This window comes from Episyrphus balteatus, chromosome 1, assembly GCF_945859705.1.
Source record: "Episyrphus balteatus chromosome 1, idEpiBalt1.1, whole genome shotgun sequence".
NCBI lineage: Eukaryota > Metazoa > Arthropoda > Insecta > Diptera > Syrphidae > Episyrphus > Episyrphus balteatus.
In genome coordinates, this window is record NC_079134.1 from 119,379,329 (window position 1) to 119,395,590 (window position 16,262).

A 16,262-nucleotide genomic window follows, 5' to 3' on the forward strand; every position below is an offset into this window, starting at 1 on the left:
TTGCCCCGGGGCCCCGACGACTCAACGTACGCCACTGACATCAACTCCAACTTCAACATTGACAGCACCTGCACCGAGACAACAAGAAATTACATCTTTCATGAGAAGGCCAATCTCAGTTTCACTGACAAAACAACTGGACGAACAACTTACAAAAACAATTGTGAAACAATACTATCCCTTTTCCATGGTGGAAGATACTGAATTCAAGGAATTTGTTAGAATGCTTTGCCCCACGTACCAAATGCCATCAAGGAAAACGGTCTCAAACTCCCTTATTCCTCGGATGTTTAGCGAAACAAAAGCTAAAGTTCAGGAAATGCTTGCATCCGTAGAATCAGTATGTGTAACAACAGATGGATGGACTTCCATGCCACAACAGAGTTACATTGGTATGACTGTTCATTTTATCCAGTAAGGTTTGGAGAGCTTAGTGCTAAGGTCCAACCTTTTAGGATGTATACCGTATGACCAGAGCCATACATCCAGAAATTTGGGAAATTTGCTGAAATCCGAATTGAAAGCTTGGGGCCTAGAAAGCAAGGTAACATGTGTTGTGACGGACAACGCTGCAAATATTGTTGGTGCCGTAAAAGCAAATAACTGGAGTCATTTTCCGTGCTTTGCTCACACATTGAATTTGGTCCTAGGCGAAGGAATAACTATACTAGACCCTCAGCTTGTAAAAATCAAGAGCATCGTTGCCTTCTTTAAAAGAAGCTCTAGAGCAACCGTAAAGCTCACTAGCATGCAGAAAGAGCTAAATCTTCCAAGTCTCAAGCTAAAAAACTCGTGCGCAACACGATGGAATTCAACTAACGATATGCTAATGAGAATCGTAAAAGCCAAGTCCGCCGTGGTAGCAGTACTAGCCATCGAAAATCCGGAGCTAAACTGTGTGTCGACAAGCGAATGGAAGATGTTGGAGAAGGCAGCGAAAGTTTTCCAGATATTTCAAGCCATCACAGAAGAAATCTCAGCTAAAAAGAATGTGATTTCTAAAGTTATGTTGATGGTGTCGGCAATAAAAAACCATTTATCTAAATTATCTGTGGAGAACCATTCTTCTTCGGAGTTTGATCCAGCAATTGACCATATTATAGGCGTTCTATCAACATCTCTGAACACAAGGTTTAAATTTTTGGACGAAAAACTTGCCCAAGCTACTTTATTGGATCCACGGTTTAAAAAATTTGGCTTTGCAAACGTGAGCACGTACGAGAGATGTCTTAAAGAACTTAAATCGAAAGCTCTGCCACTACAAAACGCGACACTGACACCCGTTGCAGAGGAATCAAACACTTCTAACCAAGCTACAGGAACTACAGCTTCAAGAGAACGAAATTCCTTGATATGGGAAGATTTCGACTCATAAGGCGCAATGAAGACCCTCTTAAATGGTAGAGCGACAGAAAACATATTTATCCCCGCTTGTACAAACTTGTTTTGCGCAGATTGTGCATAGTTGCTACGAGTGTACCTTGTGAAAGAGTTTTTTCCAAAGCGGGTCTAACCATTGAAAGCGGACGCAGTAGCCTCAAGCCAGCGAAAGCAGCCCAGTGTTTGTTTTTGAATTATAATCTTTAATTTTGTGTTTTTTTTTAATAATATTTTCACTAATCGAGTTATTCTTAATTTCCCTTTTTGTTTTACCTGCAATTTTATTTTTCTCTATGCTTTAAAACATAATCACACCTTAAGCCTAGTACGCAGATCGCGCTAAAATGTATCTTTCATACAAATTTCCTCCAAAGATAAATTTTAGCGAGGATTTTTAGCCAGGTAGTACGCAGTTCACGCGCTAAATTCGAATTCTCAACTACTACTTTTGCAAAAAGTCTCCACTCAATTTAGCTCGCGAAATAATGCTCAGCGCATTTTTTCACAGATAAATTTAGACATTTTTGTGGTTGTTGTTGTTGCTGGAAGGAATAAGAGGCAAAAACAGCCTTGGAATATATAAAAGAAGAGGAATAAAACAAAATGAGAGCGTAAAAAAGGTATTCTGCAGGTAAAAAAAATATGTAATGTTATATTGAATGTAGGCTGGTATAAGTAAATGAAACTATGATTCAGCCGTTATTTTTAAATTTAAATTTATCTTGGCTTTTAGCGAACGCGTGTAGAGATAAAAATTGTCGAGATAAAATTTAGTTTAGCGCGATCTGCGTACTGGGCTTTAATAACAAAAACTTTATAATGTATGTACATACGAATAGTTTAGTTACCTAGTACCTAGAAGATATAGCATAACCCAAAAAGAGACTGCGGACTGAATTCAATTTTGTTTTTTTTTTTAATTTTATTTATTAACTATTTCCTAGAAAAATAAACAAATATTTTTGTTAAAACTAAACTGAGTATTCATTTTTCATTCCTTAAGTTTGAAAATCGAACTTTTAATGTTCGCCTTAACCCCCTACCCTAATGAAAAGATCAGGATTAAACGAACCAACCTGATCTACAAGCAGCTTCTGCGACTAGTTATTGCCGACAGTAAGTTCGACTCCGAAGAGAATTTTGTTTTCTTATAATACCTACCCTCTATTAGTTGTTTTTTTTTTTTTGTCTTTTTCAACAAAAAAATTAGTTTAATTCTCTGGTACTGTAAAAGGTACATTCTATATGGACAAGAAGTACCTTTTCACTACCAATTAAGTGTCTGGAGTGCCAAAACTTATCAACTTATATCTGTTTTACACTAGGGCCATCATCATCATCTACGCCGACACCCAGTCCAATCTGCATAATAAAACCAACACAACTCAACCAACTCCACAATTGCACATCCGAATCTTAATACCCCAATCCCAGGACAACCTTGGCAGCAGGCTTGTTAAATTAAGTTTATCCACTTATTAAATTTATTTCTATTTTATTTTATAGCCATTGTTTTAAGTGAATTGTAAATATAAAAAGCAACTCCAATAAAACAAAATTGAAATTCAATCAACCTTATTTATTTCGATTGTCAACCATCATTCATGATTGATAAAGAAATTTGTTGTCTAATAACTCAATAATTTAAGGTTTTGATCATTTCAATTCTAGATGGTTAGCATTAACTAACCATCAAGAATTGAAATAAAACTGATAAATATTATTGAAAATTTTACTGATTTAAAAACAAATTGCAATATTTATAAACTATCAATGGACAGTTGACAATCTCAATAGGAGTGAATAGACTATGATCTGATATCTTCCCTAAACCCATGTTACATTACATTACATATTAAACTAGTCTGAAGATAAATCTCCGGACTAGAAACACTGCAGCTTCGGAATCTAGGTCCATTTTGCTGATACAACACAAGACATTAATACAACACAGAAAGACAAAGAGAGAAAGAACGAGAGAAGAACATACAACACTGAACTACGTGGCACAGAGGAGGAGACATAGTTGAAAATTGTCTCATGTTATCGCACAGGTGGCTTCAGTTAAGCTGGCGATTTAGAAAAAACTTCTGAGCCGACCGCTGGGTTTGAACCCACGATGTCTGGCTCTGAAGTCATACATCTATTCCTCTGTGCCATGGCCACCTGCTAAACCCATGTTCCTTCTAGTCATGGTATAAAAAGAGAAGGTATGATCATTTCATTAGAAAAAACTCAGTATCGAGAACTGTCAAAACTTATGGCTACTTAAGGTTTTGACAGCCCAGCCCATTGAAATTGTTATTGTAAACAAATTTGTCTTGGAAGTTGTTGTTGCTTTTGACTTTGCCAAATGCCAAACGTCAAAACCTTATTACCCCATTTTGTAAGATGGCGGCTCTAATGATCATACCTTGTCTTTTTATACCATGCCTTCTATACTCTGTCCGATAAAAATTGGCAGTACAGGGAAGATAGGGCATTTGCATCTCACTCTGCTTCACGCCTTCTGGATATGTCTATCACATAAAAAAGCTCACACAGCGATGCCGTATTATCCGAAAAAAATGTTTCGAAAAGGTACCAGCGTTACCATTTTATCGGTAAAATTTCACAAAAACGAAAAAAAAATTAATTTTTCGTTTAACACCAAAATAACAAAACAAAAAATTCACTCATTTAAAACACAGCCCGACCCCAAGCAAGGGTAAACTATTTTTCCTGTTGAAATGTTAAAATGCATGTCAAAATGTTGACATTAACTGTTTTCCTTCATACACAAAATAAAAAACAAACAGACACCAAAACCACGACAACACATAATGCTTTTTTTCATTTTAAAAGCTTGAAAAAGCATTAATCCTGAAAGCTCTTTCAGAAAAATAATAGAAAAAGGAGTAGTTTATGAAGGAAGTTTACCAATGGTAACTCTTGTGTATTGTAAATACTTTTAATAAAAAAGTTTTATCATTGAGTTCCATTCTGCCACAGATCGTGTGGCAGATCGGTCATAGGAGGGTGTACTTCGCTTAGTAAAGAAATTACAACAACAATGCCATGGCGCGTCTGTGGTTTTCTTGTGTGTTTTAAAGCTGAAACACAATCACGCTTTAGGGCGTCGCTTCGTTGCGTTACGTTGAGAAATCCGCAAAGCGCGCTTCTGTCACTTTGACTTTGAACAGCTGATTGCAACATAAAATCTGCTGTCAAATAAAAAAAAAACACAGTCACTCACAAAATTATTGGGCCAAGTCTTTATCTTGATTTAATTGTGGAAAAATGAAAAAGGATATTAATGTGTTTAAAAAATGCATAGAAATTTGTTTATTCTTTAATCCTATAGTTATAAAAACAAAACCAATCAAAATATATTGTTTTTAACAATAAAACTCAGTCTAAAACATCATTAAATTTTTGTTTGTTTTTAATACGTAAATTGTTTTTATTTAAAATATCTCGATGTCGTTTTTTTGTGCAAAATCTATATAGAGAAATTAAAAAAACACACATAGTTTTGCAATAATTTATTTTTTTTTATTCACATTTGGCGCAATAATTATGTGGGTGACTGTAACTATGTCTGATAAATGTCAGAAAGCGAGCAAAAGTTCAGTCTGGTTGAACTTTTGCTCGCTTTCTTACGTTTCCTTACGTTTGTCAAAAAAAGCGTACGTAAGAAAAGCGTCATTGTGTGAGGATACACAGATTTCCTATAGTTGAACTTTTCGCAGTTGTCAAAATCGACGGCAAAGCGTGATTGTGTTTCAGCTTTTAGGGGCATATTTTTCGTGAATTGCTTTTTGGCAGTCGTTAGGTCCCACTGATTTTGAAAAAGCTCTCCCATAAGGCCTGTACTGCCAATTTTTATCGATTGTTTTCACGGTCGCAGAAAAAAAAGAAGACTTTTGAAAAACTGACTACAGAAACGCATCGATCGTTTTACCGAGTAGAAACTTTTTACAACAATAGGCGTATTTTTTTGTTTATCTATATAGATTTTGTGCAAAAAAACGACATCGAGATATTTGAAATCAAAACAATTTATGTGTTAAATACAACACTAACTGTCCCTACCAACAATTTTGTTTCTATGATGCTTTACAGAAGCAACAATTGCATCTGTAAAGCTTTATAGAACCAAAATTGTTTGTCGGGTGTATCAGTATAGATTTTTGAAAAATCCAGATAATTATCCAGATTTTACTTTGTCTCGATAAAAACAGTAGTGCCAAGGTAGTTTAATTGTTGTGTTCATACAGAAATATCTGAAAATACTAACAAAAAAAAAAAAAAGCGGAGAAAATGAGGTTGGAAAAAAGCTCTCATAGAAAAAAATAATCAAAAATTTGTTTAAAATGATTGCATTGAAATGTTAATATTTCTAAATATACTCAATGCACTTTTCAGATAAATGTCTTAAATGAATACTAATAAGACTGTTGAACAAATATATACATAAAATTACCAAAATTCTTTCGAAAAATTAGAAATAAAAAAAAAAAACAGTTTCCACGTTTGATTTTTAAGAAATCGAAAAAAAAAAAATCAATATGGCTACCTTAAAATGCTTATAACCCAAGAACGACGCAACTAATGTTAATGGTCATGGTCTTAAAATGTAGCTAAGAATATACAAATGATTTTTGGTTTTTTGTTAAAATTTTTTTTTTTCAATCTAACATGGATGCAATTGCCATACGAATGGTTTTGGTTTTTTGTGAAAATTTTTTTTGAATCCATCATGGATGTTGTGGCCATACCACTACTTCCTTATTTTTATTTGTAGTGTTAGGGGCTATTGGGTCCATAATGGGTGTAAATTTTTTTTTTGATAGAGAAAAAACAAATATTTGTATAATCTAAGCTACATTTTGAGGCCATAAACTCTAACAAAAATTGCGGCGTTCTTGTATTATAAGCGTTTGAAGGCAGCCATATTGATTTTTTTTCGATTTTTTTAAATCAAACATGAAAACTTTTTTGTATTTTTTTCTAATTTTTAACAAAACTTTGGTAATATTTTGCTTATATTCGTTCAATAATCTTATACTAATTCTTTAGAGACTTTTGTCTTAAAAGTGCATCGCGTATATCGTGAAATATTAACATTTAGGTATAACTACAACGGCCACTTTTAGCAAAAAGTGAAAATTTTCAAACTCATTTTGTGACAGTTTTTCTAACAAAAAATTAAAAATATTGATGCAGAAAGCTTAGTTTTTGCTTTAAAAAACAATTTTTGTAGTTTTTTCGCAAAACCAATAGCACTAGAAAGAAAGAAATTTTTACTATTGTAAATTTCCCACTTTTTAGGTCATTGTAGTTATGGCTTTTCAATGCAACCATATGAAACAATTTTTCGTTTATTTTTTCTATGAGAGCTTTTTTAAATCTAATTTATGTACTCCGCTTTTTTTTGAAAATATATTTTAAGAAAATTTTAATGGTAAATTGATTTATTAGGGCCTGGCTACACAGTGTTGTGCCCAATCACGTTCCGATTCACATTTTCTAGGAACAAACGTCAAAAAGAGGAAAATCCTCACCCCTCTTGCCTACAACGTGACTGTTTAGGCGATTAAAAAATCACCGTGTAGTTAGGCACTTAGTAAGGCCCTATGTCTTAGCCAAGTTCAAAACCTCGAAATAGGTACATCAAAAATAAAAAGAAGACAAGAATTCAATCTCTGACCTTCCGAACCTGCTCTTATAAACTTGAATCAGTTGTATGCATGGAATCGAAATGATGATTGAGAATGAATGGAATGAACGAACCGAGTTTTGAGAGATTTTTTAGATGATTTTTGATTGTAAACGATTTGGATGAACGAAACGTACTTTTCCACTTCGTACTTTCTTATTTTATGAACGAGATTGATATTAGGATTGACTGATTTGGTCTATAGTGATTGCAATCACTCAGAATTTTCGGTGAACGGATCAAAAAGACCGAATCAATCACGATTGACACAGCTCTAGATTATATGTTATATCGTTAGTTGAGAGAGGAAATGAAAATTTTGAGGGTTTTCAGTTTTTTATCTCGTCGGATTTTTTTTTTGTTCGACGTTTTTTTTCACTCGGTTTTTTTTTCGATTGTTCGATTTTTTTGCAAAAACCGGTTTAAACCGGGAGAACAAAAAAACCGAAAAAAACCGGTTGACCGATTAAAAAAAAAACGAAACCGGTTTAAACCGGTCGGTTTTTCCCATCTCTATGTGGAATCTGATGAAGATGGTGAGCGATTCCATCAAGTTACCGCAAAACTTGAATACTGGAATAGTGTAAAATAATTCGACTCTTTGCTAGAATTTTCAAGACGAAGCTGATGAGATGGAAGAGAAATAGCAAATATGTTTTCATTTTTAAAGGAATAGCAATAGCTAAGTTAGAGAGTTGCAATCACCAGGCCGAACTGACAGAGAACTCGGAAAATAAGTTTTATATGTCATTTTATATGTCTTTTAAAAGAGCGTCTAATTCAATAAATAAAAATAAAAACAGGATAGAGACCTAGTAAATCAATGTTAAAAACCGACTTTATTTCCAAAACAGCCTATTGAACACCAATAATGTCTTTTCGAATGGCCTTTACAAATTTTTCCTTCCAAAAATGGCTTTTCAATACCAAAAATATCAAGTTTAAGCCTAGTACGCAGATCGCGCTAAACTAAATTTTATCTCGACAATTTTTAACTCTACACGCGTTCGCTAAAAGCCAAGATAAATTTAAATTTGAAAATAACGGCTGAATGACAGTTTCATTTATTTAATTATTGCTTATTGCAAGCTAGACTTAAAAAACTAATAACAATAATTTAAAATAAAATTATAAAATTAAAAAAAAAGGAAAAAAATTTAACATGGAAATTGACAAAATTTCATAACAATAAATAAAACAAAATATGCGAAAAAAATAAGAATACAGAAAAAGTAAAGAATATGAAGTTATTGGCGTAAGTAGGAGTGGAGGGAGTTTCGTAGAACTGGTTTAGAGATGTGAAAATCAAAAATATTTGATGCATTGTTAGCATTGCGCAACATTCGAGACATAGGATTATAGTAGCTGTAATTTGTGCGGTGGAAAGGGATGCGGAAAAGTGGTACGTTTCTAAGACAACGTCGATTAGTGTTAAAAGATACTTGATTTAACAGAGCTGGGGAGTTAATGTTCCCAGTTAATAAATCATATATTAAAATAATTATGTCTCCGGTTAAACGTCTATTTTCGAGAGACTGAAGGTGGATCAGCTGTATTCAATCAGTGAGGGATGTGACTTTGCTGCAATTGCAGTAGATCTACTGCATTTTTATCGAAAAAGAAATCTACTGCCTTTAAATAAAATCTACTGCACTTTTTTTATTTTACAAAAAAAAATCACTTGATTGTATCTCTGAATGCATTCAATCTCATTACATCAAAAACCTGGACGCCACTTGTAGTTTGGCTTTCGGCTATTTTTTTGAAGGCAAGTGACAGTTGACAGCTGACTTACGACGATGTTTTCATTATTTGTGTTTTGTTTTTGTTTTCTTGTTGGGTTGCCTTGTGATTTGTAAACGTTTGAATAAGAAAATATTTATAAATCCAATAAGATGGATAGATTTTTAATAAAATCTGTGCGCAAAAGGTATCGAGAACTTATATTTTGTGGTTGCAGTTATTTGTTCTCTAATATGCGTTTATTTATTAGTGATTTACAGAAAAAAAGGAGTGCAGACGGAGATACTAATGGTGTTGACCAAGACCAAGAGGCTGGTCCCAGCAGAAACTTGTAAGTTCGTTATTAGTTCTTTTAACGTTTAAAATAAGGAATAAATCGACAAATTTTCTGGGTATAGTTAATAAATGAAGCGTTTTTTAATGATAGAGTTGAGAATGTTGCGGATGACCAAGAAATTTCAAGACCTCCAAAACAGAAAAAATATCAACAAAAATATAAGCCTATATGGGAGTCGGAGTTTAAATGGCTCACATTTGTAGATGGCAATAGTTTTTGCAAGGTATGCTTTAAATCCTTAGACAATAACAAAACCAATTTGAAAAGGCATAGCGCATCGAAAATCCATGTGGAAAAAATGAAAAGCACTGGAAACTCGATGCCCATTCAAGAAATGTTAAAAGAATCCAGTTCTGGAAATCCTACCCTGAAGAAATTGACGGCAGAGATTACTTGTGTAATGTATTGCATTAGGCACAATCTCCCATTTACTTTGATGGATTCCATGCCTGCTCTTATACGCACTGTGTGTAAAGATTCTGCAATTGCAAAGGACATCAAGTGTGATGGGCGTAAAAAAGCCACATCGATGGTTAATGTGGTAATTGGCCCATTTTCCCAAGAGCAAATTAGCCATTCACTTAGGAAGTCTAAAATTTTCATTAATTATTGATGAGACAACGGACGTTTCCAGTGCGAAATGCCTGGTAATTGTAGCTCCTTATTTTGATATTTCAAAAAATTTGATTATCGATAAGTTTTTTGGACTCATAGAGTTGACAGACTCAGATTCCAAAGAAATATCTATTCTCGAGTCTCAAAACTTTTTTTGAATCAAAAAATATTCCCCTTAAAAACATTATTGGTCTAGCTACAGATAATGCCTCGGTCATGAGAGGCAACATTAGTGGGGTTAAGACGAGGTTAGAAGGGGAAATCAAAGATTTATTTTATATTGGATGTACCATGTACATGTCATTCATTGCATTTATGCGCATCGGCAGCTTGCAAAAGCTTGAAAAAATTATAAAAGACATATACAATCATTTTTCCCATAGCCCCAAAAGAAAAGGATCATATAAAGAATTTCAAAAATATTTTGATAGCAGAAATAATAACATTCTTAACGTTTCCAATACACGGTGAAAAAATAAGAATACAAAAAAAGTAAAGAATATGAAGTTATTGGCGTAAGTAGGAGTGGAGGGAGTTTCGTAGAACTGGTTTAGAGATGTGAAAATCAAAAATATTTGATGCATTGTTAGCATTGCGCAACATTCGAGAGATAGGATTATAGTATCTGTAATTTGTGCGGTGGAAAGGGATGCGGAAAAGTGGTACGTTTCTAAGACAACGGCGATTGGTGTTAAAAGATACTTGATTTAACAGAGCTGGGGAGTTAATGTTCTCAGTTAATAAATCATAAGGTCCGTTCCACAATCAGTTTGCAACTGCCGAATTTAGTAATATTTGGTTATTTTTGGTCAGAGTCTGTTCCCAACTTCAAAAATTGTGTAGAAGAGAGCTCTCACGAGAAAGTAAAAAATTTCCCCACCCTGACAAATTTAGCCCAAAGAATTTCTTCCGGCAGAAATATGAGTTCTGTCAAATGAAAAGTTGACGTGTGTCAAACAAATAATAAAGAAGAAAACAAATCAAATTGTAGTGATTTTTAAATTGAATCGCGTTTACGTGTTTTTTGCATTAAAAAAGTGTAAATGTTTATCGAATTAAGCATAAAATATGAAATTGTGTTGTACAATGGTGTTCAACTTGTTCCAGACTTTTTGGCAGTTTTTCGTAGCTGTATTTCCTACTGAGAGAATTCTCTCCCAACTCTCATTAATTTGACAGACTGCCTAACAGGGTTCGGACTTCAGTTTAAAAATTTCGAAGCAAATTTGAAAAAAAAGTGAAGTAGATCCAAAATTTCGGAAGTAGATTTCAACACTAAACTTTCAGAATATTTATTTCCAAAAATTTATTCAAAAAAAATTATTTTTCAACAAAATAATTTTTCTTTACTTTTTTATTATGATCTTTTCCAAAAGATGTAACGGTGCTTAAGGGTAAAACGGTTAATTCAGCATAATCTAACAAATTTTTGATCCGGAATTCTTCAAAATCAGTCAAAATTACTTTGACAAACTTTATTTCTATCTTGAATTCGAAGAATAATTGGCCTCCCATTCATCTTTTGAGATATCAGTTGAGCTTTATTTCTCAATGCCTCGACCAGATTTAAAATTGAAGTTAAATCCCTTTCTCTAAATTTATTACTTGAAAAATATTTTTCAATTAAGAAATAGAAGTAGATCCTGAAAAAGAGAAGTAGGGAAGTAGATTTTATTTTTTGCCCAAAATCGAAGTAAATCTACTTCGATCGAAGTAAAGTCCGAACCCTGCTGCCTAATTTAGTGCACAAAAAGTCTGGAACAGACCTATATATAAAAATAATTATGTCTCCAGTTAAACGTCTATTTTCGAGAGACTGAAGGTGGATCAGCTGTATTCAATCAGTCAGAGTATGTAGATCGCGCTAAAATTTATCTTTCATACAAATTTCCTCCAAAGATAAATTTTAGCCAGGTAGTACGCACTACGCACTTCACGCGCTAAACTCAAATTCTCATCTACTACTTTGGCAGTCTCCACTCCACTTAATTTAGCTCGCGAAATAAAGCTCGTCGCTTTCTTTCACAGATAAATTTGACATTTTTTGTTTTTGTTGTTGCTAAAAGAAACAAATAAGAAGCAACAAACCTTGGAATATTTAAAAGAAGAGGAACAAAATAAAATGTGAGAATAAAAAAGGTATGCTGCCGCAGGATGCCGGTAATAGGAAATATGTATGTGTACATATATAATATGGAATGTAATAGTTTACGTGTCATGACACCGACACCAAAAAATCAAAAATGTTTTGATTTTGTCGCTCCGGTGTGCACACAAGTGTGGTGTCTATGGGCCGCTTTAGTCTTCTGTTTCAGTGTATTTCAAGGTAAAAATTCCAAAAATGTAATCAACATTACTTAATCAAAATAGTGACTTAGTTCCTTTACTTATTGAAAGAAATTTGATGTAAGAATGACAAGGTGCGCAGTGGGAAACTAATTTATTGGCCAAACAACAAGTGTCCAGTATCAAAAATAATAAAAGCTATCAGAAACCCATTGTAAAACAAATTCCATATAAATGTCAGTTCAATTTTATGCTTTTAAAAAAGGTCAGTAAAATGCTTCAAATTTAAAGGACATGGTACATGGACTATATTTTTGATTTAAATTGGTCGCCAAAAGCGATTCTATATAAACCTACATTATATTTCCAGACCTTCCAACTTTTTATACCCAAGTGGTGGTTATTGATTTCTCCATTAAACCAACTTGACAATCTAATGTATGTACAAAAGCATACGAAGGTTTAGGTGGCTTCTAAAAAATATATTCAATTCCAATATGAGGTTATCTCAAATACTCTTAACGATAAAATCTAATTCCGATCCCTTTGTAATTCAGTTCAAGTTAAACCTTAATTTGTTGTCAAAATTGAGGATTCAAATTTTATTTCGCATCAGGACGATAAAATAAGAACAGACTTTCCCCGTACGAGTAAATGTCCTGCGGCACCACATACCCTTGTGCGACATTCTATACTCGACCTTCAGTCTAACGATTGTTTGCTACGAGTATAAAGGCATATATTAATTTGGCAACATCGTTTCAAAAAGAGGGGTGGAATACAGTTGAAAGTTCCCTGACGTGAATCAGCATAACTTATTCTTTACCTGCCTTTTGCCTTGAACATGTAGACTTAACGTGTTTCTGATGCCCGAGGGTGTGTTATCGTTTATTTTTATTATATTTTTTTTGTCATTTTTTCTCCGTTATAAATATTTTAAGGATAAACCAAAAATATGAAAAATTATTAAACCTTTTATTTAGCTTAAACGAATTTGATGGATACACTTTTGGTTTTTCATTCATTCTCGTACTCCTAATACAGGTGGACAGTTTCAAACGTTAAGATTTGGAGACAGACAAGTTGGGAGAAATAAATCGATATTGTGTCATTGTGACCCGCTCTTACCTTGGGGATATATGAAAATTCACTTCAGATAATATCAAAGCTTTGTAATAATTATTAAGTGGTTAACCACAGAATTCGAGATAATTACTACGAAAATCGTAAGGGACTTGTAATACAGCTTCAGGCAAAATCACTCTTTTGCTATTCCAATTGGATTAAAATGGAAATAAAATTGCTTCCAGTGAAGAGTTTATCAAAGAACAACTGAATTTTCTATTATATTTAACAGGATGCAAGTTGTAATAAATCGTTCACAGTTTAATTGAATTAGGTAGATTGGCCTTTTCAAAAATAATTAAAATAGAAATTACAATTTATGCCTTTTTACTTGATCAAGAGACAACAAAAATCCTACCTACTTTAATGACTATTGTGTTTTTCTTGATAGTAATTTTTTGCTTGTGCCTATATTCACTTGCATAAATGAATGATGAGTATATAATATAACCCATGCAAGCACAGTAGAAAGGAAAAAACACACCCCACTCCAAATTGATATCGTTCTTACCTCAATTTGCGCAAAATGTGCTGTACATAATTCATGTGTCGTTCATTGGAGAAAGAAAAAGGGTTTATATTTAAGATAATACAGCGAAGAAGTTCGAAACTATATTTATTATTCGCATAGCCGCTCATATGATAAAGCTGAAGATTTTTCGCTTATTCATTTCAAAAACGCATCTTTTCTGTATGGTGATTTGCATTTTATGGGACAAAATGAGTTCAAGTTGGGTTGGGTTGATAATGAGTGCAGTCTGGAGTGCCCACATAGACATATGTTTAGGTTAGATGGTCCAGCGGCGGCGTGCCGACAAGCCGATTCATATCATTGGATCAATTGTGCTCCCCAGGAGTTGTTTGTGAATGATATGAATGAAAAACTAAAGGGTTTGGTGAAATTCTAGGTATGAGGTGCTTTAATAACAAGGACGAGAAAAGTATTCTCCGAGAGCTGTTTTTGTGGTTCTAACTGAGCTGGGACATTCTTAGACGAAGCGATTGAGCCCTCTTCCACTTTTTCGTATTGACACCTTCTACACTAGTCAGATGAGAAAATTAACATTCTGCTCATGTGGGTTCCTAATGAGTAATGAGTAACCTGTAAGGAATCCAACTGAAAGGGACAAGTCTACTTAGCTTAAGTATAGTATCAGTTTTATTAAATCTCAAGATCATTTAGTTATAAAAATCTTAATTCTTCTTTTCAAACTGTTGGCTCTCATAATATTCTACCTGAGGTAATCGACCGTCCACTGAATAATTAAAAATGAATGTATGTCATTTACTCGAGGACTACCGAAGTAAAAATTTGGCTTGCATAAGGTCCAATTTTTTAGATTCGACCTGTTATGTAATCAAAATATAACATCAGGTGAAATTAAATGGCCACTTTTCGAACAATGCAGGGTGGGTAACTTAAGATTATGACAACATACCTACTTTCAAAACAAGAACTTTTAAAACTTTATCACTCAAAATGAGGAAAAATTACAATATCTTTTCTTCACTTAAACAGGCATAGCTCTGGTATTTGTCCATACATTATTTTCAAAAAGGTCTTTATTTCTTGGAAATGCTGTACATAATAAGTAGGTACAAATCAAATTTTTGTCTTGGCTATATATATTTTTGTTTTTTGAGTACAATTCGACCCGTACAAATTAAACTATTTTAAACTTATTTTACTTAAAAAAATAATTTTTATTTTATTTTCTCATAATATTTCTTACGTCTACGAGTTACAATTTCTAACTAAACTAACTTAATGGATAAAGCCTAAGCGAAACCTTCTTTCAATTTATATTTTGATGACTCTGTTGTTTTTACTTCACACAGTCCAGACTGCAACGTATGGCAGAATTATGTTGCTGTTGGTCATTGCACTCGTGGCTTGTGCAATGCATTTGATATCCGGTGACCTCGAACCCATATAGAGGTAATGCTTGACCAACAAAAATATTTCAACAAATGTGGAGTTAACTCCTCCACCCTTAAATTCGAACGTCCTCGTTCGATGACCTTAGGTGGTTTGCAATGTCTTCAATTCCAATTACTATTGTTTTCGTTCTTTCAGCTGGTTTTGGTACTGATATGATTTCATCTTGTGGATCTTCTCTTTTGCAGATCTTACATGATGTTGCTGTTGATCGTATTATTTTGAAAAAGGCGAACATCGCTGCTAAGGTTGCTAACGTTGATAATAACAACATGAAGATGGTTTTTCTTTGGCTCGCTATCTCTAATTTCTTGATGTATAGGGTGTTGTTTGCTTCTATTTCTCTTATCATTTCTAGTGATAAAAGTTCTTCGATATGTGGCTTATTGGCAGATGGTTGGAGTAATGCGGGCAGGGGGTTATGATCCGTCTTTTCAGATGCTGAGAACTTATACCGTCCTACTCGGATGGTTGCGTTACTAAAATGAATTATGTAAGTTCCATTGAGTGGAATTTCTTTCTCATTGACTTCAATAGTGCTATCGAACTGATTAAGTAAGATGATTCCGGGTGTGATTTCTTCTATTGAAGGGACGTGTTGATTGTTTACGTAGTTGCATGAAGGTTTTTCGCTTGATAGTAAATGGCTTATACAATTATCTTCACTTATATCTATAATAGAATTCTGTTTACAAATTGAAAGTTTATCATAAGTTTTACATTGATTTGTTATGCCGTACATAATTTTTTTACATTGTAATATTTCTTTATAATTTAATTTTATTATGTTTCTTTGTCTTTTAACTGGTTTAATTAATAATTTGTTACATGTTTCTGGGCTAGTAATAGGTAGGCTTAAAATGTATAACAATAATGTATTATTTGAGGCTATTTTTACATCGGCAAATTCAACTGCTTCTATTACATTGTTGTAAGGCATATTTTCTTCATTTATAATTTGTTCGATTGATTGTATTTCAGAATTAGATAAAATATAGGTGTTTATTACACCAGTTTTTGCCCATTGCATGGCGTACTCAATATTAATAATTTCTTCTCTTAACATATCTAATTTAAATTTCAAGTTTAAGAATAGTTCATGCTTAATATCTATGTCTGATTTTCTTATTATTTCG

General features: G+C 33.3%; 1 protein-coding gene across 1 annotated transcript; it reads left to right on the forward strand.

The window, feature by feature from the left end:
• The first annotated feature begins 244 nt into the window (after nucleotides 1-244).
• LOC129910486 (E3 SUMO-protein ligase ZBED1-like) lies at nucleotides 245-1,375 on the forward strand. The gene is made up of 2 exons (XM_055987891.1): nucleotides 245-392; nucleotides 456-1,375. Exons 1-2 carry the CDS (start codon nucleotides 245-247, stop codon nucleotides 1,373-1,375), a joined length of 1,068 nt encoding a protein of 355 aa, XP_055843866.1.
• Nucleotides 1,376-16,262: the final 14,887 nt, after the last annotated feature.

Coding starts and splice junctions, on each gene's coding strand:
- LOC129910486 (XM_055987891.1), top strand. CDS start 245: ATGCCATCAAGGAAAACGGTCTCAAACTCCCTTATTCCTCGGATGTTT. Junction 393..455: donor GCCACAACAGAGTTACATTG/GTATGACTGTTC, acceptor CCAACCTTTTAG/GATGTATACCGTATGACCAG.